This window comes from Acipenser ruthenus, chromosome 13, assembly GCF_902713425.1.
Source record: "Acipenser ruthenus chromosome 13, fAciRut3.2 maternal haplotype, whole genome shotgun sequence".
Lineage (NCBI taxonomy): Eukaryota > Metazoa > Chordata > Actinopteri > Acipenseriformes > Acipenseridae > Acipenser > Acipenser ruthenus.
The window spans coordinates 6,117,337-6,137,331 of NC_081201.1; the positions used below are offsets into that span (position 1 = coordinate 6,117,337).

Consider the following 19,995-nt stretch of genomic DNA (forward strand, 5'->3'; position numbering starts at 1 on the left):
CTGAATGACTGCATTAGACCAAGGTTGTCAGTCCCTGAGGTCAAAAGCTTGCTTTAAAGATGACTAGTGGATTTTGGTGGCTATTTTAGCTTAGCTCTAGTTGTTGTGCTGTAATTTACTTACGGTTTACCCGTTTTGGGATGTTTTATTTATTTATTTATTTGTTTATTTGTACTGAACTACCCAATTTCATCTTTGACTGTTCTAAACGGGCATATCACTCGTCTACGAAAGTCTACAGGGACATCTGGTGGCTAGTGATAGAATTGTAGTGGCTTTTCAAGAAGTCGGTAAACTGGATGTACATCATTTTAAACAATCTGGTATTAGTTGTATGCAACTAATAAAATAATCTTTACATAACAAGTATGCTTTGATGGCCCCATTTGGAAATTAGAGGCACGTTTTATTGACTAGTTTTCTGGTTAAAATATGCAAAGCATAATATACTTTATTTGCAAGGCTGCTGTAAAATCTTAATATCATTTTAGTAAGAGGTAAAAGGCAGTTAACTGGAATTTTACTGTGGAGTCCAACTGGGTCTGACTGAATCAACAAAACCTGCTCTTCAACCGGAACTGGAGTTTCCTGAACCTCACAAACTTTGACAACCGGTTCTTGCCAACTGAAAAGGCTCCAATTTCGTAAAAGAAACGCAAGCACTCCAGAGATCATATCGAAAATGGAGCACGCAGTGTTTCAGAGGGTTAATTGGTAAGTGCATTCCAATAAAGAAATAAAGCTGATCATGAGTGTCTTATGATAAATCATTATTGCTGTTTGAGCAGCCTGAAAAGTATGCAAAACAAAACGTACATATATAAATATATGTACTAACATGTATAATGCGTCTGAGTCGTGTAGTTACAAAGTGGGTCTGCCCATAATGCATGCACTGATGCTATTGGCTCATTCTGCTCCTGGTAACCAACACAAACTTACTGTCAACAACAGCCTGCAGCAAGCAGAGAAATGAATGCGTTCTTATTGAAAATAAATCTTTGCATTTGAAGAAAATCATTTTACACACGCCAGTAATGATATGGACTGTAAGTGAAAACGTTTCGATTTTTCTTACATAATCATCTTATTTATTTTTAGTTTCAGAAGCGTTTTGAGGACATAAACAAAACAAAACTGGCAATTGTAAAGCAAACCCATGTCACCGCTGTATTGTCTGGTTTTGCGTTTTAACGAACTTCTTTAAAATGTTCGAATCTCGTAGGATACCTTTTTTTTTCACTATTCCTATTATTTTCTTACAAACTGTTGTTATTGGGTTGTGGTTTCTGTGACTTGTGGTTGTATAGGCCTAGGTGCAGCCCCGGTCTGTACTTAATTGTCACCGCGGCAGAGTACGGGGGTGACTAGTATACATGGAATGCATTTAGCAGCATCTGCGAGATATTCTGTCGGTTACATGCAGCAGTAAAAGGGAAACAGCACGCCTACTAGTGAAACTAAACCAACAAATGGTAATTAAAAGATACAAAAAAAATATTTGATAACAGGGATGCTCCAAGTGATACAGGAGCTATGTGCCACTCTCCAGCGACACTTTTGCTGGAGTGCTTTCCTTCTGAAAAATGTATCTTAATGTACTTTTTTTTTTCGATATAGGCAATTCTGCAAGAGCCAGCAACAAGCCTTCTGAAAGAGATGAGGTGATTTTCTGTTTGCTTTTTACTTTTTATTTATACCTGTATCTTCGATTTATATTTTTGCTGTTTTAAACGGCAAAGCACAATAGTAACCTCTGCAGCTTTTCAGTACTTAACTAAATTACGGCCCAATTATTCCCCATCACCGCATCAGCACTTAGACACACATATGTGTTACTCCAAGACCAATCACAGTTGCATCACTATTGACAGATCTATTGTTGAGAACAGCCTGTGTCAGCAAATGTGATGTTTAGTAGGTTGGTCCGAAGATGCACCTGGCAATTCTGCCTCTATATGGCCACACTGCTCAGAGCGCTGTCTGATACTCATGAACTTGGCAGTTTTCAACTCGTTGTACAATTAAATACAAATCAGTTAAGCACCATCTTTCTGTATTTTGTAGAAGTATAAATACTCCGGTAAACATAAATAACATTCATCATACTCATACTTTGACGGTTTTTGTTTTATTTCCCTTTAAAAACTGCCATTTCTGAAAATATTACGGTCTCAAGCATATTCAAACTGGTAGAAAATGAATAAAAACATTAAATTAAATCTAAAACACACATTTTCAGTATAGTATAGTAACTGAAGAAGACATAACATGTGCAATGTAATTTATTTTTGCTCGTAGTGCTTTCTTGAGAATGTTGTTGGAACTTGATGCATCCATCAATGTTTGTGCTATGGATTTATGTTTATTAAATATACAGAAGATTCAAATAAATAGGCTATATATGTAAATTTTGTATATTGTATGGCAATTCTTTGTTCTGCCTCTTATTCTCTCTCTCTCTCTCTCTCTCTCTCTCTGCTGTAGCTGCTGTTGTAGTTGCCACAGAATGTGTAAGAGATACCTGTTTCCGAATATTCTGCATGTCTTTAATATTGCTTAGACAATAGGCTTGATTAAAACTTGCATTACAGTTAAGGACCAGATACAAAAAAAAAACATTCTATGTAGAGGTGGCTTAATGTACTTTCTTTATAACGTTATAATTTATTTATTTATTTATTTTATTTCTTAGCAGACTTCCTTATCTAGGGCGACCTTACAATTGTTACAAGATATCACATTGTTTTTACATACAATTACGTTATTTTTTACACATTATTTTTACATACAATTACCCATTTATACAGTTGGGTTTTTACTGGAGCAATCTAGGTAAAGTACCTTGCTGAAGGGTACAGCAGCAGTGTCCCCCACCTGGGATTGAACCCACGACCCTCCGGTCAAGAGTCCTGAGCCCCAACCACTAGTCCACACTGCATATATATATATATATATATATATATATATATATATATATATATATATATATATATAATGTGTGTGTGTGTGTGTATATACGTATATATATATATATATATATATATATATATATATATATATATATATACACAAATATATATATATATATATATATATATATATATATTTATATATATATATATATATATATATATATATATATATATTTGTATATATTTGTATATATAAAATGTTTGCTTGTAGGGATTCAGATTAAGCACATTTCCTAAACTCCACTCTCCTTTTTCATGGGATTATGGGAAAGTGAAATACTAGGCTGTTGGTGCATATGGACATGTACTGTATGGGGAAATATTAAATTGTCCAGTATACTGTGAAAAACACAGCATTTCTAACGTTTGTATATTGTTTCCTAATAAGGGATATTATGGAAGCAGGACAGGGAGAGATGTTGCCACAGAAATTGAAGAAAAACATGATGAATATTTAATAGCACTTCAGCATAAAAACAGGTAAGGATAACACTGATGTATGGTATGTAGTTACTGTAATACAGCTATAACTTAAACAGTGTGAGGTGTGTTCAGCACCTTATTCAATATTGATGTAGTGGAAGTTTGTACTTGTGCTAGTTTCATATTCTTTCAATTATGCTATTGGAAACTCTGAATTCAGTATGTAACTATAGAATACAATTCTACCTTGAAGAGGATTTTTTATATTATTTGGGAACTGTTAGAAAACATACAATCCAAACTAAGTTTATGCACCATATTAAAATGTGTGTGTGTGTGTGTATGTATATGTAATATAATATACACACTCAGTCACAGACAAAAGTGTTTGGGCAGTTTAAAAAAAATAAGAAACCACAAGTAAAGTGATTTCTTTAATTGCTAATTGTTTTATTGAAATATATAAATTAGAGATTCAGCTTTATAACAAAAAACAAATTGTATAACTTGTATAAAATGAAAATTAACATGCAAAAACTAATTTCATACTTTCATACCTTCTGTCAAGATTATTTTCCTGTAACTCACTGAAGCCCATCTATTATTCTTATATATATATATATATAATATATATATATATATATAAATTTGATGTTGTAAATTGAGCTACAGTTAGATTAGGTATTCATAGTTAATCTGCTTTAAACTGGATACATATTCTCTTGGATGGTACCATCATGCAGATGTTCTCATTAACATCTAGGATCCTGAAAAAAATGAAAACAAAAGACCCAAAGCAGATTGAGCTGGAGTGTTTGGAGCAGGGGTTTTCACTTTATGTAAATGGCGCAAACGCTGATCTCAAGAGCAAGCCAAGGAGACTGAGTCCTCAGCCGTCAACGGCAACTGCCTTAAGAGCTACACAGACTGCAGGTGAGAGGGCAGTGTGGTAGCTTTTATTGAATTGTTTACTTTGTGCGCACCCTGAGAAACTAAGCAATAATCATGTCAAATGGTTACTTGCATATGAAGAAAGCTGTTTGCTTGTTTGTTTATTTATCAAAAAAGTGCCACAGTATTTAAGTATCTTGTGCATGTTTGAGTGCAATTTACACTTCCACTTGTCCTATAATGTAGGAGCAAGGTTCTTATCTAGTGCACACGTATTCCATGAAGAAATCAAAATAAAATAACTTCAGTACATTTTGACTTCTTTTCGGTCTGAGTGATCTCTTTCTGTTTTCATTCCAGGCGTGTCTGGAAGGTGTGTTTTTTCCCTTGAGGAGCTGCAGGATTTGGATGACGCTCTGAAGCGGAGGACTCGGACTGCACCCGGAAAGGTCCAGCGTAAAGGATGGTCCCAGGTAAGGTATGGCTTTATTGGAGAAGGACATGCCCTGTAATACATGTGGTGCCGGTACATCAGAGATAGAAAGAGGTGAGAGGAGGTTATGACATTTTTCAACATAGGTTATTAGGACATGCGGCGATGCCTGTCTGTCTGTAGGTACATATGTCACTCTTACATTTTTACTTGTATTTAGCAAATGTATCTAATTTTGATCAAACTTGATTACAAGGATCATGGTCGGGGGGGGGGGGGGGGGCTAATACTTTATATTACCTGCCAAGTTGATCTTTATCATTCATTGAACAACTTCTATAGAGAGAGAGGCTTCATTCAGTATCCAGAGTTGCATTTTGTTGCAGAATATTTGGCTGTTCTCTGTACTCATGGTAAAAGCCTAGATGTGGCCTGCTATTTAATTACAGACTTTGATAAATTACAGTAAACAGTGAGCCCCCTTAATAAGGGATCTTACTGCACAGGCGCTGAAAAAAAAGAAACCTTCAATTATTCATCATTAAACACTGGCTTAAGCAAGATAAAACCAGACACTCGTGGATAACTACCAGATTGCTACAGATGGTGGACCTTGACAGAAGGACATTCTGGATTTGTATTCATTGGACCTGCTTTATGGTTCACATGTATTACCTGGAAATATGACTTAGATGTCTTTTAAAAAGGATACTGTTAATCTAGTGAATAGAAAAGAGGTGGTGGCAGTAGAAAAGTTCACGGTCGGAAATAAGTACAACCGGTATACAGAAGATCTTTATCCAGTGATACCTGAAGCAGTGCATTATCTTTGGAATACAGTAAGTGACATTGCGATGCAATTTAGAAATAGAAACTGATTTTATTTTATTATTATTATTATTATTTTTATTTTTTTTTCAGAATTCAGTCCACATTAAGACAGAGAAGGGACCTCGAATACGGATTGGTCCCAATCCTGACTACTCGGATGATTTTGATGCCTGCGACAGTGTGAGCATGGAGGTATGCCAGCTTTCCGTACGAGGCTTTGTTTTCAAAGTGATTTTAGCTGTAACAGTATAACTGTGGGAATCTGCTTGTTTTTATAATAATCTAATATCCACATACAGTACTCATTGCACCCAAAGAGCACTGGGGACACAGATTGAATACCAGTGTTCTTTTGTTTCACTGTTTTAAATTTTTGCTCATGTCTGTTTAAAAAAAAAATTAAAAAAATGGATTTTGTTTTGGTTTTGTACAGTATTTTAAATAACCATTGTATTTGCTTCTGTCTACATTTAGAAATCAATTATAGACTCTCCCAGAAGGGATAGTCGTGAAAACTCAAGGGCATCCAGTGCAACAAAATTGAACAGGAACGACAGTGACCGCAATGATAAAGTTTTATTGAACGTTGATGATGTGAAGGTATGTCTTGGCATTTAGATATAACAGTTGTGACTTTACATATTTTTGCTTTTAATCTAAGAAAGTTTCTTTTATTTAAACATACTTATATTTGAGTGATGAATTAAAAACAAAACAAAAAAAACATTGATTTAAAAGCCCCCTTCTGTCTCATGCCACGAGTACATGCCCTGTAACGGTGTGTAGTTACTGTCCAGTCCATTGCTCCTTTCTCTGCTCTGTCAGGTGCTGCGGAGGAGCCTAGAGGGGAGTGTGAGCCTCACGAGGAGCAGCAGGGACTCGACGGGCGAGGAGTCGGATGGGTTCGAAGAGGATTCTGTGGAGGAGCAGATAGAGGTGGACGAGAGCACTGAGAGTCTGCAGGACTTGCAGCTGGACTCCAAGGAAACGTCACGAGAAAACCGGGGCAAAAGTCAAAAAGATCAAAAAAGGCAACAATGTGCTCTAGAACCGGGAGATGTCATAGTCCTAGACTTTGGCCCTTCACCTAAAAGTACGTTTTTGTGCATTTTTATGTCATTTGGTATTGTTGTTGTTGTTGTTGTTGTTAGGAAGCTGTCAATCTCACAGTTAATTATGATGATGTTCTGCCATGCAGCGGCTCAAACTTGGTTTTCTTTCTGCTTTTTCAGATACTAAGCAAGAGCGAGCGCTTGCAGCAAAAAGAAAAGACAACATTGAGACTTATATTCCCACCAAGCCCATGATGGTAAAAAGTAAATCATCTGACAGACCACCCTCCTCCTCTACCTGCAGAGATCTCTCTAGTAAGTGACTGCAAAGCTGGTAGATTTGGGTTGCAATATTTGGGGGTTCTAATAGGTTTATAGTTGAAGTGATTGAAAGTGAATGTTATGTTCTGTTTGTTTTTTTTAGATAGGTTGACTTAGTTACAGAAACTTGAGAAACTGTCTGGAGTGCAGGTTTTGCTGTAATTATTGCATGCTCATCCTGCATTGTATTCCAGTACTTCCCCATCTCCACTGGCTACCAGCAAATATTTCATTTAATTTAGTCAGCTGATTCACAACATCTTGCATGAACTTGGCTCAAATTACCTCTCCTGATTTGATTTACAACTACACACTGGGAGGTGTTGTGATTCCCCAGTTAGTTTTGTTAGTAAGAGAGGTGTTTTTATGCTCCAAATTCACTAGTTAAGTTAGATAAAAACCAGGCTGTTTTTGGAAAGTTTTAACAACCTTAATGTTTTTTTTTTCTAGGGCCTGGAAGTCGTGTAGAGAGGCCGCTGTCAGCTGCTAGGAGACCTCTGTTCGAGGAAAAGGACCCTGAGGAGTCTGCCTCGGCTGTCATTGAGGCAGTGCAGAGGGAAAATAAACCCATTCAGAAAGAGATGAGACCCATGCCAGCAGATAAAGCAGTTACTGAAAAACTGGTAAGTGTTGCAGGGAGAGGGAGGGAGGGAGGGTTCCTTCCACCTCAGCCAAACACCTTTGCTAAGGGGTAGGATTGTTTTTAAAAGAAAAAGATTGATGTGATAAAATGACCTTTGGAAATGTTCTGTTAGCAGGAGATCTGTTGCCAAGCATGGCAATTAAGTATCTTACACCACTGACTAAAGAGAACTCATCATTTCTTTTGTTTTTGTTCCCCTTCTGCAGCTGATGTCGTCCTCGGCACCGGTGTTGAATGGATCAATTCCCTCTACTTCTTCAGAGACAGTGGGAGAAAGTGAAGTCACCAAGGCCATGGAGAGAATCCGATTACTGGAACGAAGGTATTTGACATATGAGAGAGAACTGAGATAAAACAATGGTTTTAAACTAAACATCCCCATTTCAGTTATCAATTGTATGTTAAAATGTAGTCAATACCCAGGATCTGTATATGTGTTACAACTGCTTATTTTACATACAGTGTCTTTTCTGTTCCAGTACAAAACTCATTTTTCCAAAAGTCAAAGATCTGAGGATTTGGTATCAACATAAACTTCTAGGTGACTTTGGGATTTTGTTACAGTAGACAAGGCTTTAACCTGGTTTTCTAAAAGTGAAATAAAATACTGACATACCTGGGCTAGGGTCCCAGTAGAATAGAATATTCTAATCTTACAGGGTGTCGTGCAATAGTACATTTCTAGATCTTGCTTTGTGTACTCTTTGCAGCCAGCAGAAAAAGCTTTTAAAGGCACTAGAAAGAATCGACATTGATTCCTCTCTGGATAGCCAAGAGAATGAAAAAAGTAGTGACCCAACAGAAGTAAGTCTGTTTATTTTGTATTGTGGCAGGGCTGTTTTATATATGATTTAGATGTAATACCAAACAAAGTTTCTTAAGTAAAGTAAAAACCAATTTTGTGTTCTTAGTTGACCTTTTTATAAAGCAGTTTTTACAATATAACACACTGTGACATATATTCTTACACCTGGTGTCTGGAATGGTAAATGGCGTCAATCTGTTTGTCTCACTCTCTCATTGCTTCTGAAGTCCCCCCCAAGGCTTATTGGGAGTGTAAATGAAAGCTTGTTTTGTTCTCCTGGCAGAAAGCGCAGGCGCAGAAAGGGGCTGAGGTGACGGGCGCAGTCTATGTGACAATGGAGATATTGTCAAACTGGGGGAACTGCGGCAGAGTAGGTCTGACTGAGGTGCAGTTCTTCAGCTTGAAAAACCACAAGCTTTACGTTTCTCCTCATGACATTGATATCAGAAATGCAGATTACCCCGGAGATCTAGGTGCGCTGACAAATGGAAAAACTAAAGTAAGTACATTAAACCTGTTACTCTTAACCACTGATCTAAATACTTGTGTATTTAAATTAATGTTGTGATTTTGCCTATGATAATGATTTATTTTCATGTCTATTTGCAACTTAACCTGTAACTCATTTGCTTTGTCTTCTACTTTATATATATAGTTTAGTTTTTTTGTTTTTATTTCTGTTTGTTTCTAATCATGTATTCACTACTGTATGTGTTGTTTCCCTGACTGGCACAGACCACAAAGGAACGCCAGATGTGGACATGCTCATTCCACCCACCAGTGCAGCTGTATTTCATTATTCGCAATCCGGAGCGCTCGCAGGATTTAGGCATTTCCAAGATCAAAATATGGAACTACAACAGGAGCCTGAATGTGAGCAGCACATTCCTTTTTATTGTGATTACTGTGCATTGAAAGTAGTAAAACCCATGTCCTTTTTTATTTTTTTTTCTCTTCTGTAACAAACAAGAAAGTACATAGTTAGGCTATAGGCCCATTCTACAGAGGCCCCTGCTGACCGTGGTTGGAATTGACCTAATAGCCTTCTATCCTATTGCCAATCCGCTCAGCCCTCTTATTTATTTGTTACTAAGCTCAGCTGCATTTGCAACACTGAGAAGCATTGGCTTATACCACTGTGAATGACTGCTGCCTAGCGTGACCATAGTCAATCATGACCATAGACAGCCATAGTCTCCATAGATTACTTTCCTATCTAGGTTCTTCTAGTAATCTATTATAGACTTTTGAATTGTAATACACAACATTTCCCAAACACTAACTGCAGATTTAATGATTAACTTTCCAAATGTTTATGGTTTAGAAAAAAAAAAAAAAAAAACCTGTGCGATCTATTGATTCATGCTGCTTGAGACATGGCAGACTGTGTCAGTACAGAAATGTAGTTCATTTTACATGATACAAGTTAATTGCAAATGTAAAATGCAAGCAGAAATGTTAGTGTAGAGGTAATTACAATCGCGAGAGATGGACTCCACAACTAGAGATCTTTTCAAATAAAAAAGAATCCTTACCTTTTGACGAGATGGAATTATTAAAACGCAGAGGAAAATCTTACATAATACATTTAAAAACCTTAGTTGTAATGGAGACAAGAGTCTGCCACTGAAAGTGATTTCTGTGACTGAGGCAGCAGAATGTGGAACAGAGGGATTTACCATTGGATTAGATGCAGAGCATGCTTTATTCTGCTGTGGTTCTTCTGTGCAGAGCACGCTGCTGCACAATGTGGTGCTACTGTGTTTTGTAGTGTTCATTAAGACGACGGAAAAGCAAAGTTTTCCAAACTCTTTAGCAGTTGTCTTGCTTGATGACAAGGTATGTAATAGAGCTATTTGTTATTTATGTTCTTCTTATGGTATGAAAATGACTTGTATTTAATTAGTGCAGTCAGTTGCTAATAGCTGCAATATAGAATGTAACAGTGACACATTATACACTTTCCTAAACAGTTTTGATCCAATTTTATTTTGAATTGAGTATGTAGATTGTGTACATGCATTAATGTTACATACAAATGTGAACTGATATGAGAGGATCTTAAACTTTTCAGCAGCTAAGAAAAGGTAAATATTCAACAGGCTTTTGAAAACCAAGATAAGCATGTATGGTATTAAGAGATGGGTCTCAAGTGTATTGCTGTAATAATAGACATCTATATAACGGCAACTATATGTAGTGCCTACAAATTCAAGGTACAAAAAAAATTGGTCTGTGTAAAAGAAATGGAAATCTAATTTTAAATGTTATCATTTTTCAATAGGATTTGGATATTGGAGCCAGACATGTTAGAGTTTACCTCGATGGTATTCTGATGTTCGATGGGGAGCTGGAGAAAGGCTGTGGGAACCAGGTGTTTGACTACAGCACTACTATTGACCTCAGCCCCACAAAACAGGAGGCTGTATCCAGTCCTGTTTCAAGAGGCAGCTCCGATAACAGCAAAGACTGGAGTAGTGGGCGTCCGAGTCAGGAATGTGCTTCAGTCAGCTGTAGCTTCTCTGTGGATGAAGATGAAATAGGAAAAATGCTCAAGGGGAAGAGTGATAGTGGTGGCCTAATGGAAGACCTTAAGATGCCTTCAGTTTCTGCTGCCAAACTGGAGCGACAAACACAGAGTGACTCTTCTGAAACCAGCCAAGATTCACATTTGGATGAGGAGCTAACGATGAAACAACAGCTGGAAAAATTAACTGGGAAAAAAATAGCGGAACCAACGTTTTTTAGGACACCGTCATGGTTACAACCGATAAACAAGGGCAGCCAGGAAAGGACAGAGTGCGGCAAAGAGAGACCTCCTTGGCTTTCCAAAGACCAGAATGAAGACTTGAAACGAACTTCAGTTTGTGAGCTGCCAGAACTGACAAGCAATCTAGTAAAAGCTCATAAGAGCACCATGTCCAAGACTGAAAGGAATCTGGATGGAGGTCTGAGTCTCCCTACAGCAGGCTACAGAACCGACTCCCTGGATTTAGATTTTTTTGGTAAGGCAGCAGAGAAGGATTGCTACACCACATCACTGCTGGAAGACTTTATTCAGAAACCTGATCGCCCTGTTAGTGGCAGGAGAAGCGCAATGAGAAACTTTATGCAACAGGAGTTACTCCATACCAATGGAACACAAGGTCTTCCCAGAATCGGTATGTTCCTTATTTCAAAGAGGTTGAAAGCCTTTTAGTAGAATGCTTTGGCTATGGCTTCAGTCCTTTTACTGCTTTTTATTGATTGATTGATTTGTTTTATCAGTCAAGTCAGCACAGATGTGATCAGAAAGCCTGAGTGTTTACGCATTTAGTCACAGTGCTTGCATAGTTTTCTAAATCATGTGTTGCACCGGTTAATCTTACACAATCCTGAATCAGTTGAAGGCACTGCTCTCTGTCTGTTTGGCAATGTCACAGGACAACCATTACCAGGGTTCTGAGATTCAAACAGTCCTGTTTTAATAAAGGCTTTCTTCCGGTTGATCAGTTTCTCTTACTCTTGAACAGCATGCCGTCTAACTGAAATATTAATACAACCTCAGACAGGATTTACATTTCAGCAAATCAGATTATTCTGCTTCACTGGCTATCTGCCAGCTTGGCTGTAGCGTTCAAATAGTTTATTTTTCCTTTTGTACCAAGACTGCAATTGATTCCCCAGGATTGCCATCTGGTTACAAGCCCTGGGCATTAACCACTGGACCACACTGCCTGCTTAAGATGCTAATAAGTAAATCGCTGTATGAATGTTTTTTTTCCAGATGACCAGAGTAAAAGGCAACGCACCTCCCGAGCCAAGTGGCGCAGTGAGCAGGATGACTCGTTGCTGGAGTCCTGGAATTCACTGTTGAAGTTCAACCAGTCCCAGCGCGGGCGCATCTCCAACATGGACTTTGAGGGGGACATATTCGACGAGTTCCGGCGGCAGCGGCTAGAGGCGTCAGTTCCAGAGGTTCCCAAGCCCCAGAGGCAGGCACTGATGCAGGAGGAACCGGAGGAAGACCCCCTTAGCGAGGCTGACAAGGATGATGAATTTGAAATCCCTGTACTGCCCCATGGCCAGCATTTGGTCATCAACATCCTTTCCACCTGGGGTGATCGGCACTATGTGGGGATGAATGGGATGGAAATGTTCAGCTCCACTGGAGAGCCCATTCAAGTAGCCCGTATCCAAGCAGATCCACCTGATATTAACATCCTGCCCGCCTACGGTCGGGACCCCAGGGTGGTGAGCAATCTGATTGACAGTGTAAATATGACACAGGATGACATGCATCTCTGGCTGGCTCCTTTTACTCCAGGGAGATCCCACGTCATTTACATTGACTTCGAAACCCCCCGCCAGGTAGCCATGATCCGGATCTGGAACTACAATAAATCCCGTATACATTCCTTCCGCGGGGTCAGGGAGGTGGAGATGCTGTTGGATGGAAAATGTATCTTTAAAGGAGAAATAGCAAAGGCTTCAGGGACACTGTCTGGAGGTAAACTATGTTTTACTTTACTGTGGGCATGGAATAATTAATACATGACTTTGGCTTTCTGTGTCTTAACCATTATTACTGCCACTTGCTAATAGCAGTGAATGATACTGTGAAGTAGTTGATTTATAGCCTTTTCACACTTGCACACCCGAGCCGAGCCCACCCAGCGTGGCTCAGGTGTGTTCACACTACTGTTCACAGTAGAAGCTGCACTGTGGAACGTGGCGTCAAATTCAGTGGACACAGGCGCACAGAGGAGTGGTGTGGATTTGTTTTGAGAATGGATCCCGAGGTCGTACTCTCCGAAACGATAAAGTCTACCAAAAGATTTCACAGGAATTGAGAAATATGGGACTAAACCGCAGCGCGAAACAGTGTTGTGAAAAAAAAAAACTTCTTGTTTGTGTTTGTTTTTCACATGTTGCTGAATGCAAACACAAAGCGAATAATTTCATTTCATATTATTAAAGTTAGATTAACTACTACTAATAATAATAACTTTAAAAAGTTACAGATAATATTTGAAAAATGTCAGTAAACACTTCAGAAAAATAGATTTAAAGTAGGCCTATTGAAAACAAAATCTAAATGTAACATGTTTTAAAGATATTTTTCTTTACAACTTGTTTTTATACATGCAATGTTAATATATGGTATTTTTAAATGACCGTATTGAATGTGATTTTCAGATACTTTGCACATTTACGATATATGAATCTTATTTTTTTTGTTATGTTCTGTTAAGTACTGTTTTTTAAAGGAACAACAAAATAATATGAGGAGTCAGTACCAGATATCTTGCTAGGCCAGAGTTTCACTGTTCCGGCTCTGCTCTGCTAGACAAAATGATGAGTGTGAAAGTAGCCGTACCGTGAGGGCTCAGCTCGGCTCAGGTGTGCAAGTGTGAAAAGGCTATTGGTTTTTCTTTCTACAGATCTGGAGCAGTTTGGCGACACTATACTGTTCACAACCGATGATGACATCTTAGAAGCCATGTCTCATTACGATAACACCTTTGATGGTGATTTGGACAGTTCCCAGGGGCTAATTTATGAAGAGGAGTTAAACCGGCCCAGAACTGCTGACGGAGAGGGAGAGGAAAGACCTTTCACACAGGCTGGCTTCAGAGCAGAGGACCATCAGGTAAGGAGGAGCTTGTGTCACGACTTCTGATACAAAATTAATGTCAGTTTAATTGAAGAGTAGGATGGATATATGGGTATATGGCGTTGGGTGTTTTAAAGATAAAAAATCACATAGCCCTGATTTTAAAAATACCATAGCCTAGTTCACTGGAGAAAATAATGTAACCCTGCAATTCCTTATGGAGCACAGGTCCTGTAAATATCTTCTATACTTAATAGCATTGATATTTTGTTTTGATTAACTGAGAAATAAATTCTTGCATGGTCCACCTTTTATGTTTCAGCTACATGAACAGCAGCCTACATCAATCCACTTGCCAGAAGTGTCTAACCAAGTGCCAGGAACATATACTGGAAAGTGTAAGTGTTTACAAAAAAAAATAAAAAAATTTTGGGGTGATTCCAGTCTACATAGCTATCAAAAGGTTTCAGTTCTGGGGGTCCCCGAGTGCCTCATCCAGTTAAAGCGCTGCCTCTGGGAGCGCAGGGTGAGTCATACAGCTTGGACGGCGCCAGTTTGCATCCAGGCTGTGCAAAGAGGCCAAACTTTGCTGGGGACCCTGAGGGGGGCGTCACATTGGCTCTGACCCTCCCGGGGTTGGGGGTGGGAAACCGGCAGCGATTGCTTCTCCTCATCGTGCAACAGCGAACCCTACTGGCCAGACACCAAGCACATTCAGAGTGGATAAGACGCAGGGCTGGTCTCTGTTCTCTGGGATCGGTAGCCCGCCTACCTCTGCTCTGGATTGCTCAGTGTAAAAGCGATTCTGAATTTAGGCTTGTAAGATCAGAGGACGCTCACATGCCCTCAGAACGTCTGTGCTGTGTGAGGACTCGCTGCGGTGAGGAAAAAAACATAATTGGACATTCAGTTCTGTTTCTGGCTTATAATTAAGAATCTTTTGGAAGGTATCATAGTGATGACTATTTATATAGATGTATTTTATTTTTTTGTTTTGTTTTTCATTTAGGCCTTAAATTAAACTTAACTTCGACGTGGGGTGACTCACATTACCTGGGGCTGACTGGGTTTGAGGTTGTTGGCAGGGATGGTCAGGCCCTTCCACTAAGCATGAGCATTATCAGCGCCTCTCCACGGGATCTCAACGAGCTGCCAGAATACAGTGAGGATTCCAGAACCTTAGACAAGTGCGTTGTTGAGCATTAGACATAAAACAAAAACTAGATTATACTATTAACTGTTTTGAATAATAATAAAAATATATACATTATCAATGGATACATTATCAGTTTTTTGGTTTGTTTTAGGTATTTTTAATTGTTGAGTATTTTGAAAACTATAGTAATAGTTCATGGTCAGGTTGTTATAAGAAAAGCAGCCAGACTGTAGTCTGATTTAGTGCTGAATATACAATCTGTTTGCTGTGCAGAGTTGCTCTGGTTGTTCAGGGCTGCATTTTGTCATTACAGACTGATAGACGGGTCCAATGTCACCATGGAAGATGAGCACATGTGGTTGATTCCTTTTACCCATGGAAAAGATCACATTCTAACTGTGTCTTTTGAGAAGCCTGAGACTATAGCTGGGCTGCGCTTCTGGAACTACAACAAATCACCAGAAGATACTTACAGAGGGGTAAGCAAACAGCCCAGCATCTTTCTCAAGCCAGCTCATGGCTATGAGGCAAAGTTTTGTTACATTATGGTAGGCAGTAAGAAATGTTCTCTGACACATGCATATCAAAAATAATATGTGAATTGACTGTCTGTAGCCTTCAAGTCACTGAGAAATGAATGTGAAATGGTTGGAAATAAAGATGAACCTGACGCACGGCATTTTTCCTTACAGTATAAGAATTGTTGGGATTCAAAATGGGTTATTTTTGTTAAAGTTCTGATGACACCTTTTGAATGCAAACATCAATCTCTTTTCTACTTTCACCTTAAAAAGAGACGTCTTGAGGTCTTGAAAGCTTGTGCTAGTGAAGTCAGTTGATTGTCTCTGTATTACTCTGTGTTTTTCCAGCTGAAGTTAGTCCATGTTACTCTTGATGGGTTCTGCATCTCGCCACCAGAGGGCTTCCTCATACGAAAAGGTCCTGGCAACTGCCATTTTGACTATGCCCAGGAGATCTTGTTCAGTGATTTCTTACAGCCGAGCAGTAGACTCAAAAGCAAACAGCAGCTGAGGTAAATGGTATAGAGTGACTTAGTTGAGTAATGCATTTTTTTATGAGATGCTTGCTAGAAACAGGAGTAAGAGTCATTTGATGAAAATATATTTAGTATAGTAGGCAAAGAGCTTGCCTACATCGTTTGACCAATACAAAAAGCAAGTTTCACCATGCTATTGCTTAATTTTTAAATCATTAGTATTTGACTTGAAGTTTGCAAAAGGCATATTCAGCTCAGTGCTAATGATGAGCTAAACAATATGATTTAATGTTTAAACAAAATATGATGGATGATCCACCCCTTATTTTATCTGGATTTTCTTTTTCCACAACAGTGGTAACTCAAAGAATGTGGAACAGGCTAGCATGGACTATGAAGCCCCTCTGATGCCATGTGGCTGTATCCTTTCTTGGAAAAGGCAATGAAACTTTGCTGATCTGACAATGTATTAACTTCAGGGTTCAGGGTTCAATCTCACCTCAGCCACTGACTCACTGTGTGTTATCATGAGCAAGTCACTTGATCTTGTGCTCTGTCCTTCGGATGAGACATAAAACCGAGCTCCTATTGTAAGTGACTCTGCAGCAGCAGCAGCAGTTGTGATGCATAGTTCACCTCCTAGTCTCTGTAAGTCACTTTGGATAAAAGTGTCTACATAATAAATAAATTACATAATAATAATAATAATAATAATAATAATAATAATAATAATAATAATAATAATGATGCAACTAGTTTTCAAAAGCATTTCATTAACAAACATGAAATAAGACTGAGATTTCAAGCACAGGTACACATAGAGGTTTGACCTAGAATGCGTAAGGATACTTTGCCCAAGAGATCATTATTGGTTCCTTAACTGTTGCTGGCAGTTATCTTCCAGCTGCAACTGTTGACAAGCTGGGCTGACCCGTACTACATCGGACTGAACGGACTGGAGTTCTACAATAAACACAATGAGAAGATCACTCTCACGGAAAACAGTATCCTTTGGAAAGAAATCCATTTTTTAAATTTAATTGACCTAAATGATAACTACAGGATACACTGACATTTCTCTTCCAAGAGTTTGAATGATTCTGGAAAGCAAAAAGAGTTCAAATACCTTTAAGTCTCACAACCAGACATCGCTGCATATCCAGACAGTGTGAATGCGTTGGACAGTGTCACAGGAGACGTGAGGACTCCAGACAAACTAATAGATGGAGTAAACAATACCCAAGATGGAAGACACGCGTGGTTGGCCCCTGTCGTTCTTGGTTTGGTACAGAGATGTTTTTTTCTTCACCTGTTGCACCCTTATTCTCCCATGTACTGTACGAGATATTTTGTGCAAAATGTAAATAAACAAGTAATAACCAAGTCTGTTATTTTCATATAGGTGAATCGGGTATATGTTATTTTCGATCAGCCAACGACTGTGTCGATGATAAAACTCTGGAACTATTCTAAAACCCCTCAAAGAGGAGTGAAAGAGTTTGGGGTAGGTAACTGCTATTCAATATATTTACTGATCTCCTATTATAACTGTATGTGGTTGTTTTTTTGGGGGGAAATGGGTTTGTTTTTCTTAAAAACATACTTGTATAAAAAGGTACAGTGTTGGAATGGTGGTTAGTTCCAAAGTAGGCTTTGCAGTAACAGTTCTGAAAAGGGATATTTTGTTTTCCCAGCTGCTGGTGGATGATCTGCTGGTATACAATGGAATTCTGGATATGGTGAGCCATGTGTCCCGGGGAATACTGCCAACCTGCGACCCTGTTGTACCATATCACACCATCCTGTTCACAGATGATGAGATGATTGCTTTACGGGAGAGAAAAACTGTGATAAGGTACAAACATTCAATTCAGTGGCCAGGTGGAAATAAAATACTCCTATGTCATTTTTTACCATGTATACATTTGAATCAATAAAAGGAATAATACTTCAATAATAAACACTCATGAGGTCTGACATGTGCCCCATTTCTTAAAAATAGTTATTTATTTCTCTGCTCTAGTCCTCTCCCAAGCAGGAATCAGGAAGAGTAAGTAGTGAGCAATCAAGAGCTGTGTCAGCCCTGACTGTTTAAATAGTTAACCCATATACCCTCAACCTCAGTGTTAACCCACTGTCCTCTGTGAAAACCATGGTTTCCTATGCTGTTTTTTGTGCATTTATTATTTACTGCCAGGTGACAACCTGTGTATAAAAATACCTGTCTTTTATACTTACAAAATACTTACATGAGTGTCAGATTTCATTTGTAGGTCATTGTTGGAGTTTTGAGGTTAGTGTGTTTGGTTCTTTGCAGCAACTATGTTGAAGACCAAGATGTGAGGCTGACCAATGAGAACCAAGTCATTCACCACAACAAGAACAAGCAAACTGCAGATCCAGGTTAGATCTTCCTACTTATTAGTAAATTACCCCAGATAAAAACCCAGGGAATGAAATAGATCACTATATGCGGATTAATGCACAGTCGTCGGTGGAAGGGGCAGAGGAAACCATTTGAAAAAAATGCCTGTAAATATTAAAGTAGAAATTGTCTCATTTGTCTAATGTCAGGAGTTAAGTTTTAATCATTACATATTTTGTAGTATCTTTGGATATTGACTTAAAAAAAAAATATATATATATAATATATATATATATATATATATATATATATATATATATATATATATATATATATATATATATATATAATTAAACCTTAACTTTTTATGTTTTTTGTTGTTTTTTTTAACAAAGCTTTGCGACCAAAAACCTGCATGACAGACAGAGGGCAGCAGGGAAACAGAAGATACTAAAAACAATTTCAAACCAAGTGTACTTCAACATGCAGATAACTAACATATAAGGCAGAAAGCAAACCTGGACATTTTCCATCTAACCTAAATGCATGTGATGAGGATTGGACTTTGTGCTACTGGTGCCAAGCTGGGTCAGACATTAAACCCAGTAACTATGTCAAAATAAAAAAAAAAGTGGCCATCTGAAATTTTATAGAAGACGATCTTCTTCGTGCCTGTTGCAACATATTTGTCACATTTAACTCTCAGTCATCTGGAAAGAGCATTATTGTTGCAGGCTTTTTACACCAGTAAAGAAGATTACCATTCTCATAATACAAATATTTACCTTCATTAAAATCCTTTTGCGGGAATTATAAAATGCCTGTGATGACACTTGAAAGCACATTCAGTAGAAGCTGGTATTTGTTTGATGACAAGATTATGTAATGTAAACAACGACACAACACTTTATATACACGTCATTGTTTTAGCACAGTGTATTTTGAAAACGGACAGGTACTTTAAAAGAATAAAACACTTATTGTGTATACAGTATTCTTTTATGCTCATTGCTTTGGGATACATTTAGCACTGCGCTTGGTGTTTCCTGCTTCAAGGTCATGTTCTTGTATATTTTTGTTGCAAAGATTGTACATAAAACATTCCATGTAAATTGCTTTTTTTATCACCAACTTCAAAATGAATTTATATTTAATGTAGTTTTACTTTTTATTAATAAAATGTTCTCCAAATAAAAAAAGCTGGATATGAGTTTCATTTAATGGTTATATTGTTTGGCAAGAGTGGCATAGACTGTTTCTGGACCTTGGACTGATATGAGTTCCACTGTGGTTTTTGTGTGTGTGTGTGTGTGAATAGTAGTAGATTCAAAAAAAGGGATAGCAGCTTATTTTATTGTCTGCCCCAATAGCTCAAACAACACTTTCAACCTGTTGTACTGTTTTTTTTTTAAATGTATAATAAAAGATCCTTTCACCACGCTTTGGTTAATAGGGGAGATTCTGATCTCCACCTATTTAATTCATTCTGTTTTGTCATGAAACACAA

At 38.1% G+C, this 19,995-nt stretch overlaps 1 protein-coding gene across 3 annotated transcripts; it reads left to right on the forward strand.

Annotated features, from left to right (window-relative positions):
- Window positions 1-690: 690 nt before the first annotated feature.
- On the forward strand, window positions 691-19,991 carry LOC117418476 (katanin-interacting protein-like). 3 transcript variants are annotated; one of them, XM_059035542.1, is made up of 29 exons: window positions 691-714; window positions 1,621-1,664; window positions 2,488-2,513; window positions 3,364-3,455; window positions 4,162-4,331; window positions 4,650-4,762; window positions 5,644-5,745; window positions 6,028-6,153; window positions 6,379-6,646; window positions 6,786-6,920; window positions 7,377-7,549; window positions 7,776-7,891; window positions 8,280-8,373; window positions 8,658-8,873; window positions 9,110-9,247; window positions 10,659-11,535; window positions 12,141-12,863; window positions 13,798-14,006; window positions 14,293-14,368; window positions 14,980-15,157; window positions 15,440-15,605; window positions 15,996-16,159; window positions 16,479-16,543; window positions 17,017-17,127; window positions 17,269-17,408; window positions 17,526-17,627; window positions 17,818-17,978; window positions 18,441-18,526; window positions 18,884-19,991. In XM_059035542.1, the coding sequence occupies exons 5-29, from the start codon at window positions 4,175-4,177 to the stop codon at window positions 18,940-18,942; spliced, it is 4,755 nt and encodes a 1,584-aa protein (XP_058891525.1). In that variant the 5' UTR covers window positions 691-714; window positions 1,621-1,664; window positions 2,488-2,513; window positions 3,364-3,455; window positions 4,162-4,174; the 3' UTR covers window positions 18,943-19,991. The 3 variants fall into 3 exon arrangements, with proteins under 3 accessions (XP_058891525.1, XP_058891524.1, XP_058891523.1); XM_059035541.1 differs by lacking the exon at window positions 691-714 and adding an exon at window positions 879-1,049; XM_059035540.1 differs by lacking the exons at window positions 691-714; window positions 2,488-2,513 and adding an exon at window positions 879-1,049.
- The last annotated feature ends 4 nt before the right edge of the window (window positions 19,992-19,995 follow it).

Bases quoted from the DNA above. Each gene is read 5' to 3' on its own strand.
- LOC117418476 (XM_059035540.1), top strand. The intron at 7,550-7,775 runs GTAAGTGTTGCA...CCCCTTCTGCAG, and splicing joins AAGCAGTTACTGAAAAACTG to CTGATGTCGTCCTCGGCACC. The intron at 17,628-17,817 runs GTAGGTAACTGC...TTGTTTTCCCAG, and splicing joins GAGGAGTGAAAGAGTTTGGG to CTGCTGGTGGATGATCTGCT.